Source organism: Capsella rubella, unplaced genomic scaffold, assembly GCF_000375325.1.
Source record: "Capsella rubella cultivar Monte Gargano unplaced genomic scaffold, Caprub1_0 scaffold_5, whole genome shotgun sequence".
Lineage (NCBI taxonomy): Eukaryota > Viridiplantae > Streptophyta > Magnoliopsida > Brassicales > Brassicaceae > Capsella > Capsella rubella.
In genome coordinates this window covers 11,184,998-11,207,119 of record NW_006238919.1, presented here as the reverse complement: position 1 = coordinate 11,207,119, position 22,122 = coordinate 11,184,998, and the positions used below count along the sequence as shown (strand labels likewise).

At 36.2% G+C, this 22,122-nt stretch overlaps 5 protein-coding genes, 1 non-coding gene and 1 pseudogene across 7 annotated transcripts; 2 read left to right on the top strand and 5 right to left on the bottom strand.

The window, feature by feature from the left end:
• Positions 1-102: 102 nt before the first annotated feature.
• On the bottom strand, positions 103-3,850 carry LOC17887082 (exocyst complex component SEC15A). Its single transcript, XM_006292888.2, has 2 exons — positions 3,412-3,850; positions 103-2,676 (listed from the first exon to the last, which is right to left on the bottom strand). The coding sequence occupies exon 2, from the start codon at positions 2,673-2,675 to the stop codon at positions 303-305; it is 2,373 nt and encodes a 790-aa protein (XP_006292950.1). The 5' UTR covers position 2,676; positions 3,412-3,850; the 3' UTR covers positions 103-302.
• Positions 3,851-4,580: 730 nt separating this feature from the next.
• On the bottom strand, positions 4,581-6,287 carry LOC17887423 (cytochrome P450 94B3). Its single transcript, XM_006290894.2, has 2 exons — positions 5,830-6,287; positions 4,581-5,754 (listed from the first exon to the last, which is right to left on the bottom strand). The coding sequence occupies exons 1-2, from the start codon at positions 6,285-6,287 to the stop codon at positions 4,713-4,715; spliced, it is 1,500 nt and encodes a 499-aa protein (XP_006290956.1). The 3' UTR covers positions 4,581-4,712.
• Positions 6,288-7,884: 1,597 nt separating this feature from the next.
• LOC17886323 lies at positions 7,885-9,174 on the bottom strand (annotated as a pseudogene).
• Positions 9,175-15,369: 6,195 nt separating this feature from the next.
• Positions 15,370-17,572, top strand: LOC17886010 (WAT1-related protein At3g56620). Its single transcript, XM_023783217.1, has 7 exons — positions 15,370-15,690; positions 15,775-15,837; positions 15,945-16,061; positions 16,204-16,432; positions 16,646-16,804; positions 16,901-17,052; positions 17,156-17,572. The coding sequence occupies exons 1-7, from the start codon at positions 15,500-15,502 to the stop codon at positions 17,382-17,384; spliced, it is 1,140 nt and encodes a 379-aa protein (XP_023638985.1). The 5' UTR covers positions 15,370-15,499; the 3' UTR covers positions 17,385-17,572.
• Positions 17,573-17,706: 134 nt separating this feature from the next.
• TRNAD-GUC lies at positions 17,707-17,778 on the bottom strand. The gene has a single exon. It is a non-coding gene; the product is annotated as a tRNA-Asp (tRNA).
• A 572-nt stretch (positions 17,779-18,350) lies between these two features.
• LOC17886160 lies at positions 18,351-18,725 on the top strand. The gene has a single exon (XM_006292958.1). It carries the CDS (start codon positions 18,351-18,353, stop codon positions 18,723-18,725), a length of 375 nt encoding a protein of 124 aa, XP_006293020.1.
• A 737-nt stretch (positions 18,726-19,462) lies between these two features.
• LOC17885198 (phosphatidylinositol 4-kinase gamma 8) lies at positions 19,463-21,901 on the bottom strand. Of its 2 annotated transcripts, none has more exons than XM_023783020.1 (2): positions 21,771-21,901; positions 19,463-21,600 (listed from the first exon to the last, which is right to left on the bottom strand). In XM_023783020.1, the coding sequence occupies exon 2, from the start codon at positions 21,357-21,359 to the stop codon at positions 19,749-19,751; it is 1,611 nt and encodes a 536-aa protein (XP_023638788.1). In that variant the 5' UTR covers positions 21,360-21,600; positions 21,771-21,901; the 3' UTR covers positions 19,463-19,748. The 2 variants fall into 2 exon arrangements, with proteins under 2 accessions (XP_023638788.1, XP_006293144.1); XM_006293082.2 differs by having other exon boundaries at positions 19,463-21,506.
• Between the last annotated feature and the right edge of the window lie 221 nt (positions 21,902-22,122).

Here is a 22,122-nt window from a genome sequence, read left to right as displayed (position 1 = left end):
TGCTTGTAAATTATTTAAAAGAACAGTTTTGTCAAATTAGAATCTAAAGCTAGAAGCTTTCTAGCTTAGATTATGAATCCATTCTACACATATGATTAATCCTGAGACATAAATATGACTTTTTTCATTAGGACAAAACTGAAACTGATTAAATAAATTGGGTTATAGAAAAGAAGAAAGAAAGACAAAAGCGAGATCAGAAGGTAACCAGAAGAAGCAAATTAAGGGAATAGTAAACCTAAATGATAATGATGATGAAGATGTGAGTGGGAGGTCAGGACCTACGAGTGTTTCATAGAGAATCAGTTAAATTCCTTGAGTCTCTTCTTGAGCATATCCATGGATTTCTTTTTAGCTGTCAGCTTTGTGTTTCTATTTGCCAGGCTTCCGAATATCCCGTCTGGAGAATCCTTAAACTTCTCGCAGATTGTAGCCACTTTCTTGTAATCCAAAGTGTTGTAGTTCCTCTCTCTAATCACTGGATTCATGAAGTTTTCAGGTTGGCTACTCGACAACAGGTTTATCAGCTGCCTAGCTTCAACCAGATAGCTTCTAAAGCTTCCTTCTTTGTAGATCTCGTTTAACCCACTTGAGTGATATCTCTCGTCAGCAAAGTTTTCTATCACTCTTAGGTCATGGTTAATGGCCGAGACTGCATTAGCATTGAATCTCTTGATGCTATCGCTGAGGAATGTAGAGACGATGGAGTTTGAAATATGCTCGATCGCTCCAACCCCAACTTTGTATAAAGCATCCATTGGGAGGATCTGTTGTGCCGTCGACATAACAGTCTCAAGGTATATAACAACCTCGTTCATGTACTCGTGCGGCCCTTGTGGCATTTCCTCTGTAGTCCAGTTAACGTTTTCTGTGAGCTTCATGAACTCGTCCAACTTGGTGTTAACCACATTCAACAAAGCAAGATATGCTGCATCTCTAGATGTTTTGAGGACAACCTTTGCAGCTAAACTGGCTTGAGGCCTCTCAACTGATCGGCTTGGGATTCCACAAAGTTGAGCAGCATGCCGTAGAAAATAGTCACTGGCCTTTTCGAGGAAAGATATGTTTGCTGCAATCTGCATAGCTTGAGATACACCAATTGAATTGTTGCTAATCGTCTCGAGGATAACTTCATTCAATACATCAATCAAGATTTTGTCGAGGTACTTCCTCAGAACACTGAAGAAATTAGTGTTCACTCCATAGGACAAGTAATCAACAGATCCTTTTATGTATGACCTGATGATGCGGCAAACATCAGGTACCATAGAAGAGAAGGGGGCAATATATGTGAAAGCCGGCATAATGTCTGAGGTCTGAAGATTAAACGACAATACATTGTTTTCATAGTCAGCTTCCTTCTTGATTACCATCTGCTGATAAGAGTCCTCTGTAATAGCAGTCACAATTTGCTTTCGACACTCTTCAAGAAGAAGCTCGTGGTATTTATCTCGGCTCTTGTCAAGAGCATCAAGAACTGGCCCCACTTCATAACCGTACTGTCTAAGGGTTGTGCCAAGGAGAGTTACATAATCTTTCACCAAAAGCAGATGAGTAGGCGAATCCATTCTGGCAAATTGGTTCTCCAATACCGCTACAATTTTGGAAATGGCTGTTTCCCACATTGTCTCAACTTGATCAGCCAACAAGAAATCTCCAGCTGTCCTAATCACCCGATCCTCCACAATGAAATACCCTGCAATCTGGGCTAGAAATGTTTGGTATGATTCCACAAATGGCTGTGTGTAAGAGATCTGCAGATCTGATTTGAGCTGTAGTAGCCTATTCTCATAGTAATAGTCACGGAATCGTTCTGGGACGCCAAGTATAGTGTGGATGTGATAAGCTCGATACAGAGGTGTCAGATCAAACTTTAAAAGAGAATCTTGTTCCGAGTCTTCAACATCTAAAGTGTATGCCAGTTCTCCCAAACCCCCAGTGTTTTGTTCCTCTGCTCTCCTTTGACGTTCCAGCATTTCTTCTTCCCTCTGGCGAGCTGAAGCAGTGAGGCCAATAGCAGTCTGTCCGATATTTTTAGAGGAACTCCTAATGTGAACAAGCCATTCATTAAATTGGCTGCACACTTTTTTCTCAATATGTGATTTGATCACTGGGATTCTTCTTTCTATTACCAGCTTTAGAACTTTAAGTGGGATAAGCTTCAGGTAGCTCCTTTCAATCAAATCCATGGTTTTCAGGGCATGGTAAAACTGACCTTCAGATATGTAACTGTTGCATTTAACACACAGCTCCAGTGCTTGAACACAGATCTTTGACATTTTAATAGCTTCAGTTACATTCTTTTTGATAGCATAAGACTCGAGAAGCTCCTCCAGCTTTACCAATAAGGCACTACCAACCTCTTGCAAGCGGAAATTATCACTTGCAAGGTCACTCTTAAGCTCTTCAGCGTCAACCAGCACACCACGGAGCTCATCAACTGCAACAATGAATTCTTCATAGTGGGTCTTGCATAGATCCTCAATCTCAGCTTCCTTCTTCCTGGCCACATTTTTGAGCTGATGAACGAGAGGCTCAGGCCGCCCCATTTCAAAAGCATGCCTAACAAGAGGACCCACATCATCACCATTTCCAATCAATGTAGCAAGAACCAAATCCTCCCCTGTATCTCCATTCTCTGTAACAATCCTCCTTTTTGGTTTGGCCTCCATCATTCTGAGAGACAAGCATAATCAACGAGAAAGATAAGTGCACAAGATTAAGAATAAACCAGTCAAATCAAATACAACAAGCAAATGATGGCATGATGCTATTATATCATCTTCAAGACTATTTGATGTAGTAACAACTACTCAAGAAGAGTACTCAGATAATATTCAATGCAACAAAATATCAATTTAGGAACACAAATCAAATTAGATGTCCATCAAACAGCTAGCCAGTAACTGAAATGGTGATCTCCCAGAACCCAAAATTTTAACTGAGTTTTATCCACAAGCGAAACAATCAAAGAGAGCTATAATAGCTAAACGAGGAGTGGAAGCGATGAGCCAAAACTAGAAAAAGAAAAATCATTTTTGCAGATTCCAAGCCATAAGAGGAAGGAGTCATAAAATCAGAAACCTGAGCACAACAACATGTCAAAAAAATATCCAAAAATGGGAACTAATAGAAACAATTTCCTAAGATTGGTAATCATAATTAATATATAAACAAATCAACAATGTCACGAAATAGGATCCTCAAATCAAAGAATCTAAAAAAACCCTATCTCTTGCAATGAGAATATTTCTGCGCCAGATCAAAAAGTCCAATACGAAAAACGAAGAACCAAACCCCAAAAGGAATGAATAAAAGGTAATATATATATATATGATCATGAAGAGCGTGATCCTTAACGCATAGAAATGGTCACCATCTAAAAAGAAAAGAACAAGCTGAAGATCTAACCAATTAGAGAGAGAAGGAAGAGGCCGATGATAGCTTCAATTGAGAGGGAACGGAAACTCAAAAAATGGTATAATTTTGGTAAAAAAGTCTGATTTGCGACAAAGACAGCAAAGGAAGAAGAAGAAGAAGAAGAAGAAGAAGAAGAAGAAGAAGACGTATAGTCCGCCCCGATGAAGAAGAAAGATAGATGCTCTCTGATGAGTTTTGCTTTGGTTCTCTCAGTGTTTTTAGTTTAACTAAACAAAAGCCAGGAGTTGTAATCTACGGTTTAAATCGGTATATGACCCGGTCCGGTGGGCTTCGCTGATTTGAGAAAGACAAGTGTAATAATCACTTCACTAATCAGTGATTTCGTCCCTGCAAAACTGTTTTTTTTGGGTTCATTATTACGCATTTAGTTTAGAATTAATCGTATTAAATGATTATGTGAGCTGCAAATTGGTCTACAACGATTTGTTACCAACCTATAAATAGAACGGTTTAGTTTGCAAACTAGTTGTTTTTTTTCTTTGTACTGTAGTGTGAATAATTAAAAAAAAAAAACAAATTCTTGCACTTTTTGTTGAATTCTTGTTTGCTAGTATTTAGTTTCTTATTTGAATTTAAAATCTTAATTGTTAATTCGGAACAGTTATTCGATAATAGTTTATTTTCTTGGGCAATTATAAGCAAAAACATAAAATTCTTAGATGAAAATCATAAAACTTAGTCGATAATGACATTGTATTTCACAATTTTAATTTTCATCAAATTCCATGTCACAAAAGTAGTCTTTCTCATAAAGCTTAACACGTGTGAGTATGACATTGGAGATGTCTTCGAAGTAGAGACGTTTAAGCAAAATTGATTACCACTATTGATTCTTCAAGTGGTATGGTCTCCTTTTCCGGTTCATCAACAATTTTAAAGCTTGGCTTAGGATACTGACTGCCAAAAGTCTTGAATCCTTTATGCCAATATCTGAGAGAATATAGCCGGAGAAAGGCCAATTGTGTAGCCAAGATTTGATTGAGGTATGCTTTTTGAAGGTCCAATATGGTAAGCTTGTATGAGGTTTTCACTTTTCATCAAGATTGGTAGGACCGTAGGAGACTCTGTCAAGCAGAATGCTCACACCTCCCACGCAGGGCACAAATGAAAATAAGACTTGAAATGTAAACCGAGTGCAGTGTAACCAAACCACCATTGTTGTCACACTTGTATTTCGATAATCCACTAACACCGTGTTCGTTTACAGTTAAATATGGACACTAAAAGATATGAGAAGAGCAAACTAAAAGATTGCTTCTGAAACAAGTAACTCAAGATCTCTCTTGTACCCTCGCAAACAAACCTCCTCTCATCCTAAGTGTGACCGACAACAGAATCTCAGGACGCTCCTTCTTCCCCGGAACCTCAACTACAAACCTCTCTAAAACCGCTGCAACTATCGATTTCATCTGAATATAAGCCATCTCTTTCCCTAAACACATCCTTGGTCCTGCGTGAAAAGCAGGAAACTTATAAGGATTCTCACCTCTAAAACCACCCGTTGTTTCATCAATCCACCTCTCGGGATCAAACCGATCACAATCTTTCCCCCAAATACTCTCCATCCTCCCCATCGCAAACACGTTATAAGATATCCCCCAATCTTTCCCTACAAAAGTCCCATCAGGCAACACATTCTCCTCAGCACAGCTCATTGTATCCACTGGCACTGGCGGATACAATCTTAGAGATTCGGTTAACGCCGCGTGCAAATAGGTCATTAGTTTAAGATCCTCAAACCCGTAAACTTCCCCGAGTCGCTTCTCTGTTCGCTCTCTAATCGATTTCAACTCTTGTAGAATCTTATGCTCCACCTCTGGATGCACAGAGAGTAACCAAAAGAACCAGCTCAAAGCAGCGGAAGTGGTGTCACGTCCCGCGAGGATAAAGCTTATGACAATGTCACGAAGCATCTCTGGAGAATTCATATCCTCGTTGCTGATGAATCGAGAAAGCAAATCCTCCTTCTTGTCATTTGTTCTTCCTTGATCAATCCTGTTACGAACAATCTCGTCTGCGAATTTGTGAACGGTCACGATTGATTCTCTCAAAACTCTCTCTGATCCGATGTTGAGCTTCTTCTTAATCTTCCACGAATACGAAACCACAGACTGAAACCGTCGCGAGATGATCGCCGCCGCCGTTTCAAAGGCACGCATGAAATTGACACCGTCGGCTCCGTCGTCTCCGAGACAAGCTGAATCAACGTTGAAGGCTAATTTACAGATGTTATCAAACGCGAATCTCTCAAATATATCTTGAAGATCAATCAATTTTCTTGTGGCGGCAGATTCCGCTAACACTGGAACAAGCCTGGGAGGAGAAAAAAATCTCAGCAAACTAAAAATCGAAACTGAAACTGAAAATTCTGAATTTGTAATACCTTACCTGGTGTTGATTTCGACGGTGACGTTGTTCATAATGAAGTCATGGAGAGACTTAGTACTGAACTCGTAGCTCGCCGTCTTCCTCTGTTTCCACCACATGGCACCGTCGGCGTTAAAAATCCCGCGGCCGAGAAAATCCTCAAGAGTCGAGATGAACCGCTCGCCTTTAGGGAAACTCTCGAATTTGGTCTTAAGCATGTACTCTACGTTAGCCGGATTCGCCGTCATGACGAACTGTAGCTTCCCTGGTCGCCGGAAAATAGCAGTCTGGGTTGGGCATCGGGATAGAGTCTCTACCATCCAGTCAAGGAATCGGTGACGGTTTCTAACTAGACCAGGTATGCTCCCGACGATCGGGTACGACTCGAAACCGAACTCTGAAGAAGAAGTTTTGGGGAAGAAGATGAAGAAGATGAAGATAGGGAAACAGAGGATGAAGATGAAGATGAAAAGCTCCATACTGTTTTCTTTTTTTTTTTTTTTTTTTTTTTTTTGTCGAACACTGTTTCCTTTTTCAATTTGTCTTCTTCTTCTATGAGTTTGCCTTTTTCACATTTTATCTTCGTCGGTGGTACGTATTCCAAATACGGTTTGAGCCAGAATTGAACCGAACAATTTAAAAATACTTGTGGGTTTCTTTAGGGCCCAAAATAGCCGGTCTATTGGGTTACAATTTGTTACAAGTCCATACAACTTAGACCCAAGTAAAGAAAGACTTACACATAAGCCCATATTTACATACATACTTGGTTCCCTATTTCTTTTAGCTTTTATAGTTATGTCAATTTTTATGTTTGTTCTTAAATGGTTTCAATATTAATTTTATTCTTGAACAAATTCTACATAAAATAATTCTTAATATATAAAAAAGGATCTCATCTACGTATATGTGAGCTTCTTTTCTAATCAATTAGAATGAAAAATATCAAACTTCTTTTTTTCAAATAATCTTCATCTGTTGATTTGGCTTTTGATTTTTTTTTTTTAGTGTTTACATAATTATAGATCAAAAGCTCTTATATCTCAGGTGAAATATTTTCTAAATTGAAAAAGTTTTTCTAAGTAAGGTGTAAAATAATCATATATCTTAGGTGAAATATGAGTTTTGTTTACTTTTAATATTAACAATGTACACACAAAAAATTAATATCTATTTACAATTGCCTACTATATTATGTATGTGCTAATTTGTATCACTTTGTTTTGATCTCATTCGGTTTCATATTTTTCAAATATATATTTTATTTACTTTTACTGTTTATAATGTACACAAATATGTTTTATATTAACAATTACTTATAAACTACATATCTTAATGTAGTTTTCAATTTCTAATTCAAATTAATATTTCATATATAACCCACGCATGAGCAACTTTCCAGTATAAATATAAAAGGGAATCACATATATATATATATATAGTTTCACGTTCATAATGTGCATGTATGTGTGTCTTGAGAAACATAACTATATAAAGTTTTACTAAATCCTACGTACAGGTGAAGAAAGTGAACGGAGTGGAAGTGTTGAATCTGAGACATCTAAGTGATCTCATAGAGAAGTGTAGTGCAGAAGATTTGAGGCTGGACTTAGAAAAAGAACGAGTTATTACGGTGAACTATAAATCTGCGAAAGAAGCAACTCCGTGGATCTTGGAACATCACGGAATACCATCGGCCATGTCCAAGGACCTTAAGGAAGACGCCTCCAGGCAATTATTATGTTCCTCTTCAGCAGCTTGACTAACCAATACTTATTTATATCTTAGAAAAAAAAGCTCTTCAAATCTTGATGCATGCCAAAATATATTAGATACATATATGAAAATTATCTACAATGTAGTTTGTGATGTTTGTTACTTTCATTTGTCTCTTAAAACATTATTTTTTAAACGAAGTCATCATCTCCACGGACGAAGGGAAGGAAACATGAGAAATACATTCATTTATATGCAATTCTCAACTGTTTATTTCACAATTGGTAAAGAGCAATTAAAAAGAGTAGAAGAACATGAAAAAAGAACTGAAATCATCTAGAGATAATTTCAAGAAACAATCTAATTATTATCTCCTTCTTTCCTTTTGCGAGATTGGTTGAGTTGCACTAAACTCGGAAAATAAGAAGAAGAGCAAACAAGTGGAGGACGATAAATTTGGTTAGTGTATCCCAACTTGGGGCAAGTTTCCTCGATATAGGGAGCTTCTCCGAGATTCACAGATTTAAAGTATCCACCTTCTCCCATGATAAAAGATTTGTGGTACCGAATGGTCTTGGTTCGTAGATATAAGTCACAATCGAAAACAACAACGACCTTCTCTTCCTCGTCAACGAAGAAACTCTCAGCGTTAACACCAAACGAACCAGAGAGTTCAAATGGTCTCATTTCCACCCTCAAAAACTTGCTCCAGGAGAGAGTGTTGGGCTCAATCCTAGTCGTAACCCAAATATATAGTGTAGGAGGACAATTATGTTTCATTCGTTGATATAGCACAGCGAGCTGCTCTTCTTTTACACATGAGAGGGCAACATACTCACCGATCTTAGAGTGAAACGGAAGAGGCAGACGCGGTCCAAATCTCTCTTTTGTAAAATCAAAACAAAGTAAAAAATCTTTAATATCCGATACCGCTACTCCACGAGGCAATCTTCTTACTTTACTAGACAAATTAGGTGCTATTATTAATCCACTAGAGACAACGTAATGTCCTATTTTCTATTGAGCAAAAAAGTAAGAATTCCCCTTCAAAGACACGCCACGTTGATAATTCTGTATATACCAGCTAGAAGTGACGTCGAGAACCCTCCATGAATTAGAGTTAAAGTCGTAAATTTCGTACCCGAAGAAGTCCTTCTTTTCAAAACCTTCACTATCTATAAACTTCAAGATTTTGTAGTTACGGTTGATATCGTATCCTAGAGCATACGTGTACAGTGTGTGGAATTCTGTTCTAGGTTCGATCCACCTTGTTTGACCCAAATAAGGGTTCCACACCATGAGCCTTGAGTTGTCTTTGGCTACGCACAATACTAAGCCGTCGCAGTAAAATACTTTAGATATGTCGACTTGATTAAGTACATCTACCTGCTTTATAGAGAGATCAAGAGAGTCTCCGTCTTCCTCGCAGTTGTTTTTGCGGCGGAGATGGAATCTCAGTGAACAAACCTTAGAATCCATCGTCATGAACCCCAAAAACTGCTCCCTAGCCTCCCCTTTACCCAAAACCCAGTCTTTGGTTAAAGACTTCCAATATCTGCAAGTGGATCTCACGCTTCTTATAGATGTTATGGGAATCTTGGTGAATATCATCCCTACTAATTCTGGTGGAAGATCGCACATTCTCGTCATGATTCTCCCAAGTTTCAGTAAACGATGCGATAGATGATTTTGTTAACTAGGGTTTTGTCTCCTTTTTTTTTTTTTTAATGTTCTGTTCTGTGTTTGTGTGCATGGCAAGTATGAAATAAATATCGTTAGGTTCCGTGTTGAAAAAGGAAATATTCTGTTTTCTATTGTTACTAGATAATGTCCTGCGCGGATTATCATATAATAAATTAATTTATTAAATTTTTTAAATTAGAATAAATAAATTACTACACTACAACGAGCTTTTAACTACTGCAAAATGAGTAGGCAATCAGTCGTAAAATATGTGATGTAGCTAATTGTCTAGTCGTAAAACATATCAGTCGCAAAATAGCTACTGAGTTACGACTGATGTACGACAGTTTCTATCAGTTGGAACGCAGTCGTAAGATTTGGCGACTACATAGCGACGAAATTTTGCTACTAAGTATGTAGTCGTACATCAGTCGTAAGTTTTGGCGATTGTATAGCGACAGAGTAGCGATTGAAGTTTGCTACTAAATTTGGCGTCGGTATGTAGTCATAACATTAGATACTGATTTACGACTCATATCTTTAATCGTTTTACGACAAAATTGCTACTGAATACCTCTACTACTTGGTTATCGTTTTCTTAATTACGTTTTGCAATCAAATTTGGTTCTTGATTCAAGAAAAGTAATAACAAAAAACAAATTAAAGAAATCTTAAATCTCAAGAACACATCAAAATAAAAATTTAAGTGCATTCAAACAGAAAAACAATTCCAACTGATAAGGAGTTGTTCATGTTTCCTAAACACAACATAAGTTTAAAATTTTATAAAAGAAAGAGAGTTATAAAGCTAAACAGGTTCAATAGGTGGATGATCAGAAGCAGTTTCTTTGGCAAGGAATCTCTCAACGGTTTTCAAGAACTTTTGGACAATCGCAAGCTCGGCGGTCTGGGTCTTCTGAGTAGCTGCAACTCGAGCATTCTCTGCTTCTCGCTGTGCGATAAGAGCAGCTTGGTCCTTCAGTTTATGTTCAGCATTCTTAAGCTGTTGTTGTATTTGCCGGAATGAAGCTAAAGTTTCTGTGTTGTGTACCTTATCCTTGAGCATATTCTTAAGGCTTTCAATATCAAACAATGCTCCTCTATCATTTGTGAATGTAGACTAAAAGAAAATGAATTTATGAAAATTCAAAAACAAGCAAGAATATGAATGTAAAACTAAAAAGCATAATGTAAACCATAATGTAAACGATGCATAATGTAAACGAAGCTACCTGAATGAAGAGGTCATTATCTTCTTCTACTGTTAGCACTGGATTACGACCATCTGAAAGCTCTGTGATTTCGGACTCAAGATCAGTCAACTTCTCTTGTTTTTTTCTTCGTATAGGCCTCAGCAACTTACTGCGCTTTCAGATCAACAAACGTTCCATCTTTCTTGATACTAGCCTTGATGAACACCTCACTGAAACTCACTAGTCTCCCCAATTCAACAATCTGAAATGGCAAGATATTTTCTCAAATGTATCTTAGGGGATACTCCTTTAGATGTTACCATTAAAGATGGTCTAAAGTTACAAAATAAAAATTATTATATGGGTCTCTGTAGTTTTACCAATAACGAAGATAAAGGATGCTTACGGTAGCGTTACATGATACTCTATAGTTTTATTTTTAGATTATGAAGAAAAGAAAAAACAATTTTAGCTACTTTGTTTGAACAAAATAAAATATTTTGATTCTGAATTATAATCGTTTAATTCATCTTTTGATTCTGAACCATAAGATATGCTTTCAATTTTTTTTATTCTTTTTGAAACACATGCTTTCAATTATTTTAAAGATAAACTTGACAAGATTGCCGATGACAAAAAAAAAAAAAACTTGACAAGATTGCCCAGATTATTGAATTTTCTTTCAAAAAAAAAGTATTGTGCGCTTGGAAAAGAGTCATAGATGTCTATGCTATTCTCAGATATATATGTTTTATAAGAAAAGGATTCTTTGACCAAAAACACTTTTTAACTTTATATAATGTCCTCTTGTGCTTTTCTTCTTTTTCATCGATCATCTGCAGTAGTAGTAGTAAAGTAAGTGATGTAACGTACAACCACAACAAAATGGGCTGATTAATTTGTATAATACATCTTTACGAAGAGTTGGAGATTTTTGCTTTTGATCATCATGATCATCAAGTGTTTTCTTGACACACGCATGAGTCTTTCTATTCAGATCATCTCATAACCTTTACGTTACATGTCGATATCTTAACACACGCACATCCATTAGATATTTAATTAGATTCATATAAGATAATGTTCCAACATCAGAACTAGTTATTAAAGTTGATGATCCATATCTCATATACCTCATTTGTAAAGAGAATTGATATCCTTGATCTATCGAGTTTGAGACTTGTTTTCTTATGTTTCCTTTGGTAATGGTGCATAAAATGTTTTGACCACAAGACATATATGTTTTCTGAAGATCCCCAATATGTTAAAGAGAGATGAGATAATATATGTATATTTTAGCTAGAACTTGTCATGGGTACAAACAAATATCAAAGATCTAACATATCTACGATTCCTTTTCTTTAAAAAGATTACTATTATATTACGAAAAGATCATGGAGAAAAAGCGCGTGGCCTTACACCTTTTTCTATGATACGGGAATGTGTTTGCTACTCAAACGTTACACAATTAAACAATTTAAAGCTAGAGGTTGTTATATGTCTTATTACCAAAAAAAAAAAAAATTAAAGAAAACAGAATAATTTTTTCGTCACTGAAAAGAGCAATGACGACGAGAAAAGAAAGGTGCACCGTTGTTGCTTTACTTGAAAAAAAGAAAGTAGAAATCAAAGCTTTTGAAGATATAATTGCTTATGAATATGTTATCTATGATTGATCTACGTGCATTGTATTAGTTTGTGTCAGTCAAACTTCATTATTTATAAAAGCAGATTTCTTTTTTGAACACTTTTTGTAAAAACTATATATACTTGTTTCTTTTTGCTTTCATTCTTTTTTAGTGAAAACAATGTTTACAGATGTTAATTTAAAGTTAGAAGAATCTCGTGTTTGAGCTTAATCTTTGACCATCAAATCATCAATAGTTCGTGTTACTATACTTTGAACAGAAGTGTTCTTATTGGTTTTGTTCGGATATCCAACAATACCAACCAAACCAAATTGGATTGTTTCATGCTCATTTCGAGTTTTGAATGTTGAAACTTGAAACAAACGATACAAAAGAAAACAATTACTTTGAACTGATTTCAAGATTAAGTTAAATCATAATAACAAAAAAGCCTCATATTTACCATCTTAAAACAATATTCTTTTAAAATTAGCCGTGCATTACATGTATAATTTATAATCAAAAGATCATAAATATGTAACATGATGAACGTACAACATTCTGAACCTTTTACTTGAATGAGTCATTTATACGACTGCATGTTACTATCTTTTAGCTGAGGATGCTAATAAGAGACAAGCAAAAGAGGTTGCCAAAGCAATAGAGAGGCCCATTTCGCTTTTCCTAATCCCATCATTTTATAGCGTCGCCTGTTCATTTAACGTACGTATACTCCAAAGCTTTGGCCGGTGGAATCTATACTTTGTTTTATGTTTCTCTTCATTTATTCCTCATATCAAATCTTTTGTTTTATCTTTTGCAAAAATGTTATACTCTATACCACAATATATTATGAGATAAGGAGAGTGACTAACCACAAACAGTAAGAAGAGAACTAACAGTTGATTGTTTTTTCTTTCTATATAATGGTTTGATATATACATATATATATATATATATATATAGTGGAAGAAACAATGGGAGATATTCACTTGTGGGCATCTCATTTCTCTTCGACTGTTTTCAATCATGTGTGTGAGAGAGAGAGGTCAACCATGTGGCCGACATCCTTGTAAAACAAGGATGTATACTCAACTATTTTAGTCTATTAATCCTCACTATACCTCAATTCTATACTAGCTAATATCCTCTTGGACCTCTTCGATGTATAATTCTAAGGATTATGTTAACATTTGGTTATGAAAGGAAACGCAGAAGTAAACTTGAAAAAAAAAAAGTTTTTTTAAGAGTCGAAAATATTGAAATAAAGTAAAATGCTAAAAATTCAATGAGTAAAATATTTTTAAAATGAGAATATATATATATATATATATGTATGTTTGATGAATGAGGTAGAGTGAGCTTATATACACCATCTTAATTAAGGAAATAATACTCCATCAAAATGTCAATTCATATGTTTGAAGCCACTAAAATTTTTAATAAAAAAAAATGTATTTGGAGTCCAAAAAAAAAAAAGTGAGTGGGAAGAGATAAATTTGGGAATGCTTGGAATATGATTAGATGCCCATATGGATTTGTTTGCCTCTTTGTTTCCATTTCTCTTTGGTACCCAAAATCGCACCCACATTCTTCATCCGATCCCACTTTATCCGATCCTTCTTGTCTATCTAGTAATTGTTTTTTATACAGTGCTACTCTAATTATCAAATCTAATTATTATCCTAATATTATAATCAAGAACTTAATTAGCATATCCACAACATAAATACCCATGGGTCATCATCCTAATTAAAACATTAAAAGTTCTGATTAGAAACCTATGCATGTGATCCATCAACTTAAAAGCATAAAATCCCAAATCTTAAGCCACAGAGAATATATTCGAATCAATCGAAGCATTTGGAACAGTAACGTCGACACATACACCCGACTGATACAACTCATAAATAAATATACTATTATTGAAGTTTGATATATACCATGGACGATTTTGTAAATTGATTCGTAAATATAAAACATATTTACAGCTGGTAAATAAAAATGAGTTTCGGCAAAAATCTTCCCTAACTTTGTCAAAGTATCCAATATATAGTGTCACATAAAGTGATCATATTAATATGCATATTCTAGAGAAGGTAATGGATCATTGCCCAACTTGATTTTCTTTTAATTTATTAACTTTTTTCAACAAAATAATGAAGCCATACCGCTTGCAACATAACGAAGCACCTCCCATTATATATATTGTAAAGAAACATATCACAATAAATTAATCACTGAGATTTGCTCTGATCTTTTTATTCACTACAGCTTATATGAAAAGAGTGTATATAACTAATAAACTGTAGACCAAAGTTTATATAACCTGGATTTTTCTGTGGATTACTATCTTCACACACTCACTCATTAAGTGATTATGTATACACATATACATATCTGCATAGGATAAACATCTATTCCCTTGTCTATTTCTAGTTTTAGGTTTGTAATAACTTTAATTCTAATGATTATCAAGTTGTAATTAATTTTTTTTCTGTATAGAACGCAAAGTCAAACATTGTTTCACCACACCAAAAATCAAACACAGTAGTAAGCACTTTTCTAGATTGCGTTGTGTGTTGTTATTTCTGTTTATATTTATTGCATGTAAAAAACATCCCAACATATATGGATATGGTTACTACTGCTCCCACGGAAAAGCCACTTGTCCTCCAAATTAGCAAATTGTTTGCAACATTATTTGCAAACGAGAGGGTCTCACAGTCACAGACAAGGTACGTAAGCCTGGGTTCCACTTCATATATATCTGCTGCCACTTGTAATTCACTCCCTCCACTTGTACAGTTGTATTGTGGTTTCGTGTTTTTTTTTTCTTTTCTTTCCCTAACCAAACAAATATCAGTCGTCACTCATCTATATGATAGAATTGGAGGAGATTGTGTGTGTTCACTGCTGATTTACGTATGCTTTTTTTTTCTTTTTTCATTTCGATCATGTATATGAACAGTATAATGATATTTCAATGAATTAAATGTCAAATTCTAAAATGTTTATGACGATTTTACCATCAATTAATTAGTACTACAATATATGGCTGTTATCCCAAATTTGATTTACCTTTTTTTTTTTTTGCGCTGTTGAGAAAATATAATTAGGTGCAAGCCGAAAGAAAGAAAGAAAAAAGAAACAAAGAAGAAGAGAATTCTAACGGAATAATAATTGCCAACGTCATTAAAAAGAAAATAAATAATTAATTAGTTCTTATTAGAAAGATAAACAAAAAAACAAAAGTGCATTCGAACTCATCCGAACATGATGCCTCTAGCTATATAAATACAAGAGAACCTCTCAAGTCTCACCAATTTGTTCGGAAGAAGAGCACAAAGCCTCTACAAGTGTGTGTGTTTAGTGTTTACTCTCTATTACCTTTCTCTTAATCTCTTATCTAAAAGGGTTTGTGTGTATCCCATCCATACTTAAAACAAAGAGATAAGAGAAACTTTTGATATGGGGTACTTAAAGATGTCGGAATCAGCCAAACCCTACTTTGCTATGGTATGTCTTCAATTCGGATACGCCGGGATGAACCTCGTGGCTAAGGTTGTGCTCGACCGCGGCATGAGCCATTACGTCCTTGTGGCTTATCGTAACGCCTTTGCCACGGCTGCTATTGCACCTTTTGCTCTTCTCTCTGAGCGGTAAACATATTCTCAGAAATGTTGCGAGTTCGATCGATTTTCATCGGATACTAAACATTGTGGTAATGATTTGGGTTCTTTTAGGAAAGTGAGGCCGAAGATGACATTTCCAATATTCATGCAGATTTTTGTTCTAGCTCTTCTTGGGTTAGTAGTCTTTTTTAAATTTTCGAAAATTAATTAACAATCACTTGATGTGTGCATGTATTCATGTTTTCTTAATTAATTATTTGTAAATTGTTTACAACGAACAGGCCTCTGATCGATCAAAACTTATATTACGCCGGACTCAAACTTACTTCACCAACTTTTGCCGGCGCCGTCACCAATATCGTTCCTGCTTTGACCTTTATCATTTCCATAATTTGCAGGTACCTAATTTTTAAAAGCATATAACTTTATATACAATGATAGCTAAATACATATTAATATATAGGTTAATATACACAATATATGGCACGTTGATGATGATGTGTGATTTAAATATTTTGGTGAAAATAAATAAAATTAAAGGATGGAGAAGGTGGAGATGAGAAAAGTAAGATTCCAAGCAAAAGTGGTGGGGACGTTAGTGATAGTGGTTGGAGCCATGTTGATGATTTTATTCAGAACTCCTCTCTTCAACTTTCTCCGATCTCATCTCTCCGGCGATGCTTCGTTACCGGCCGGTGAGGACTACCTCAAAGCCACCGTATTCCTCCTCATCGCCTCCTTTTCTTGGGCTTCCTTTTTTGTTCTTCAGGTACTTAATTATATATATCTCTTTCGACGGATGACACTTACAATCAGAAATCTAAAAGAAAACTTAAAAGAATGGTCTAAATTAAATTCCCTTTTGTTATAAGAAAATATTATATACTAAATACATATAACAAATTTTCATATCAACCATAAAATTAATTAAAAAAAGGCAATCTTCTAACGAATTAGGACAATATTTTCTTTATTTATTCAGGCGGCTACGTTGAAGAGATACTCATCTCACCTTTCATTATCGACGATGGTGTGCTTCATGGGAACGTTACAGTCGACAGCCTTAACGTTTGTGATGGAGCCAAACCTTTCTGCATGGAACATTGGCTTTGACATGAACCTTCTCGCCTCTGTTTACGGGGTTCGTCCAGTCCTGATGTTATATAATTAAGAACTTGTGTTATATATATATATATATGGAACTAGAATACTGATATAGTTATACATTTTTTTATAGGGCATAATAACGTCTGGCATAGCATACTACGTTCAAGGAATAATGACGAAACAAAAGAGCGTTGTCTTTGTCACTGCTTTTAACCCCCTTGTTGTCATAATTGGATCCATCATTGGTTTCCTCATCCTCGGCCAGAATTTATACCTTGGCGGGTAAGCTCACCTCTTGATGTTGATCACCCAATTAGGTCATATGGTTCCGGGATCATCATGTTTCTAAACTAATATATATATTTATCCAACTCTGAAATATTAGGGTTCTTGGAATGACGATTTTATTGGTGGGAGTTTGCGCGGTCCTATGGGGAAAGGAAGGGGATGACGAAGAAGGGAACATTGATGATAAGTTTGTAGAAGTTGTCAAGTGTTGTTGTAACGGTTGTGAAATCAAGGTTCTCTCTATGATGATGCCAAGAATCGATGAGGAAGTAGACGTTGAAATGCAGTCTCCTGAGAAAGCTAATGTGGCTGTGGGCTTCTCGTAGCCTCGTGTGTAGAAAACAAAATTGTTCACGAGCTTAATTAGATCTTTTCAAGTTTTTTTTTTCTTATATTTTTTAGATATAGAGGAGCAACTTTTTCTTTGTTCTATATCATTGCTCCAGTTTTATTTTTTGTAGGTTTTGTTTTATAATCTTCATTAGAATTAAGGGTAATTAATAACATAATAATTGTTCTGAATCACTTTGACTAATATATATATCCGCTAATCAACCTTGCCTAAGCTTTGTAATAGTTTGACTATGGCGGCTCATGTTATATAGGATCAAACCCTTTTGAACAAAGCCAGCTGAACAAAAAAAAAATCGCCGCTGCCGGGGATCGAACCCGGGTCACCCGCGTGACAGGCGGGAATACTTACCACTATACTACAACGACATTTTTGACAATATAATCACAAAATGCATTAAATCTTAAATTTGATTAATCAGTATAGCTAAGCGATAGTACATGAACAAAATACTGAAACCGAGAAGGATTTTAAACATCTTTAGTGGTATACGTAGATGTGTTTTTTGTTTCTTTCTATATATAATACTCCACTGTTATTAATTTATGAATTTTAAATCCGATTCACAATCTTGTATTATTCCAAAAAAATTAGTAACCATTGTAGCATAAGCACTGCACATTAAGAAACCGTCACATTATGGAATATACGTGATAGACTGATAGTGTAGCTAGGCGTTTAAGCGCTTTGTGTGCAATTCAATGTGTTACTTGTTGATACAAAACGGAACAAACGTAGGCGTTTTTGCAAATATTAATCGCAAATCAAACGCATAACTGCAACTAAACGCCTCATTAATAAAGGAAACATAATACTTTTGAGAAATAACTTTAAAAATTGTTACAAGTACACCTCTTTCGTATATTATATAAATCCCCCGAATTTAGGAAGAAGAAGCAATATCGAACCATATTCACGATACAGATTATACAATACATCGATGGCCATCAACACAACTACCGTCACCAAATCCATGGCTGCAGCCTTCTTCACAATCATCGCAATGGCTGCGTTGGCATCTGCAGCTACCACCGGTGTGGTTCAGCCTCCTGAATCAGACCACTTGGTTAACCGATGTATGGCTAAGGTATCTTCAAGGTGCGCGATGTACGTCACGGCCGAAATGTATAACCATCTCCATGGTCCGTTGAAACAAAACGGATGTTGTCTAGAAGTTTATCACATGGGACGTGTTTGCCTTCACATCGTGACAAGGCATGTAATCGAGACACTTATGCCCAAGCTTGAAGGTGTTGAGAAACAAGACTCTCTCGAGAAAAGCACACAAATATGGTATCTTTGTGTTTCGGTTTAGTTTTGCTATATTGAATATCATCATCGTATTAATGGAAGAAAAAAAAAGCTTGGGATATAAATCCATACTAAGTACTTATATTAGTAGATTAATGCTATACACATGATTTCTTGTTTTTATTTTATATCAAAGTTTAATGTATGTTAGGCTTATTTTGAATTGAAATAGATTAAGTTGGGCATCTATCTATATAAGCTCTTTTGTTTTCTCCATATGGTTCGAATTCACATATATGACAGATAGTACTGTTGTATATTGTAACACTGATGTGAACAAAACGTATACACGCACTGTCGTTTTATTATGCTTTTTCCATTGTCGCACTTCTCGACAAGGCTCGATCGATCTTTCATCTTTCCGTTGTATATTCGAGTTTTATATCTTCGATCACACACGTCTCGACAAGGCTCTCTCTAACTGAATTTTTACACAGAGAGAAAACGTTATGTTCCAGATTATAAGAGAACTACGAGAATTTGATTCCATTAATATTTTGCTTGAGAATTTGGTTTAGTTCGATTCATAAGCTGTAGGCAGTTTTAGGTCACTTGAGTTGCAAGGAAAAAAAGGAGATCATATAAAATAACGCGCGAGCCGACACCTGTTATTTTCATAGAATTTGCTGTTTTTAGTACAGTAAAACGGCACGGTGTCTTGTGTTTCGTTGAACCAGGAATAAGTAAAACGACGCAATTGTTCTGGCTTGAGAACGTTTAAAACTTCACATCAGTCCAAATCATGTAATTTACTAGCTTTCAACAAGAACTTACATAAATCACTAGAGATCAGTACCTCAGTTACATTAATCATTCTCTTGTAGATAATATATGCTACTTATAGTGTTTTTAGGAATGAAGTGATACAAATAAAGAAATTAAAAAAGAAGCAGCTGCTAAACAAGTAATTTTGGATTGGACGGCCTTAGCCTGCTCGTCTCATTTTCCATTTGCTTTCTATGTATCATAACCTTGTGAAAATTCATCTCTCTCTTTTTTTATTTTCTTATAAAAATATGTTGTTTCTTCAGAATTTGCAGGAAGATCCAAATCTTGGCTTTGGTCCTTTGCTTGTTGAGCCTTCAAGTGCTTCAGGCAAAAGCATCTGGAAGCTATGCAAGAACATCTCCCATTCATCTGCACTCATATCTCCAAAATAAACACCTTCTTTCTCGTCATGATTCACACAGATCGGGTGACTCTTGCTTCTCACGATACTCCTATCTCTCATGTCCTCTTCTCTGTTATTGTCATATGTAGTAATCCACTGGTTTGGTGGACATCGCATGAGAGCAGATAGATTTGCAGCAATGGATGGAACTCTTGTAAATAAAGGCACATGTAACGTATCTGGAACCTCTTCGCATTCAATATCATCGTCAAACTGAAAGATTCCACACTCAAGCTCTGCTTCTACTTCATTGCATTCACTACTATAATCATCATCGTCAGTTCCACCAACCATGCTTTCTTTTGCTTTGTTGCAAATATTCTCCAACACACTAGAACTCTCTTCCCCTCTGCAGATGTCCCGAGTCATCTTCTCGCCTATCTCTCCAAGACAAAGCCCTGCAGCTGCAGCTTGTTTCAAGAATATCGTGCAGACGATAAGAACCCGCAAGGAAGATTCCTGCATAGAGCCTAGTTCGGTTCTCAAAAGCTCTGCATCTTTGAAAGGGTCTAAATTGGATATATACTGAAGCTCAGTGTCGGTGAATGGAACCGAAGCTTGAGGCCAGTTAAGCCATTCGAAATAAGGATCTTCGAGGCATTCAGGTAAGCAAAGACCATGATCTATAGGCACGAGCTCTGCCGCTCCAACTCTGTTACAACAAGTACTCTCATCTTGGTCAGGTACCTTCTTCACTAACATGTTTCCACCGTGTCTGTCAAGGTTCATGACTCTCACGTCAAGTATGCCAATCCTATGGACTGATGAAACCGTAAAGCTTCCTGGTCCAAGCTCTCCTGCATCGAAATCATGACCCACAAATCTTTGCAAAGAGGCAACTTTATAGGCGGCGTGATCATTATCACTGACATGGAACGGTACATGCGCGATTCTGACCAATGCAGTAGGTGGAACCCCGGAAAAGCCTTGATGGTCTATAAGGTAAGCAGCCAGTTCCCGGATACCTGTTTCACCAACACGGATTGACCGTTTCACACCTGGTTGTCCAAGCATCAAACCGCCAGATCCTTTAGGATTGTTGAAAGCTAAAGGCTCTTCATCAATTGGCTTTGCAACTGCAATGCTGTGACCTTTTTCGGTTTGCAAGAGATAAGCACCTCCCAAACCACTTGGTAAAAGCAAAGGCTGAGCTCCAGAAACAATAGATATGGTTACTTCAGCTACAAGGGCGCGTATAGTGGGGACTCTTCGACCACCGAGAATCTCAATGCATGGAGCAGCAGCAGGGCCATCTGTAATATTACCGGATATGGAGAAGCATGGAGTAGAAATGCTTCGGCTGTTCAAGGAGTGTGAAGCAGCGAGATTGGTTTGATCAGTGTTGAAATCAAGAAAGTTAAAGTCGAGGTTGGTTAAAGATTGGAGTCTGCATCTTTTTGAAGGTCGACTAAATTGCGGGAGCCGGCCGTCAGTTAGTGGATCAAGAGCCGCGGCCATACAGTTCATGCTAAACCTTTTTATTGGTTCAGATTAATGGTGGCAACTCTTCTATGAATTCGTCAATCATTTATAAAGACAAATCACCACTAGAACACCAAGCAAACCAGATTGACACACGGCGATAAGATATGATGCTCTTTGAATCCATTAGCCCTTCAATTTTTTTTGTTATTTTTATAAGTTAGATGAATATACGAAATATTGTTCAAAATATGTAATCAAGTCTAATTTCGTTCGCCGAAATTTTCTGCAAGTTCAAAGCAATATATTTGTTTAGCATTCACATAACATTATTATTAAGAGAGTCCTAAGAAGCAAGAACAATTGCTTGAAGAACAAGTCATTAAACATATGACTCGACGTAGCTGATATGAAATTACCAGGAAAGGAAAACAAAGAAGAAGAATATGAACGTACCCTGAATACAACAAGTGAAGAAGGCATTCAAGGAAAGAAGGAAGAAAGATTGAACAAAAAGGGGAGCGTCAGAGAACCGACACCGTCACCGCTCTGGGACTCCCCTTCCCAGACACTTCTTTCTCCTTATTGTTTTTCTTTTTTTTTTTTACAAATTTAGGTTTCTCTCATTCTCTTTCTTTGGATCCTCTTTCCTCCAAATTTACGTTTTGGTTTGCTATAAATTGTTTGTTCTTTCTTATCTACGTTTCTGAATTTCCCGCTCTTTTAGGAGAGCACCCCCATAACTAAATTTGCCAATAATAGAGATATAAAACTCTGTTTTCTTACTAAATTATGCAACTGTTAAACT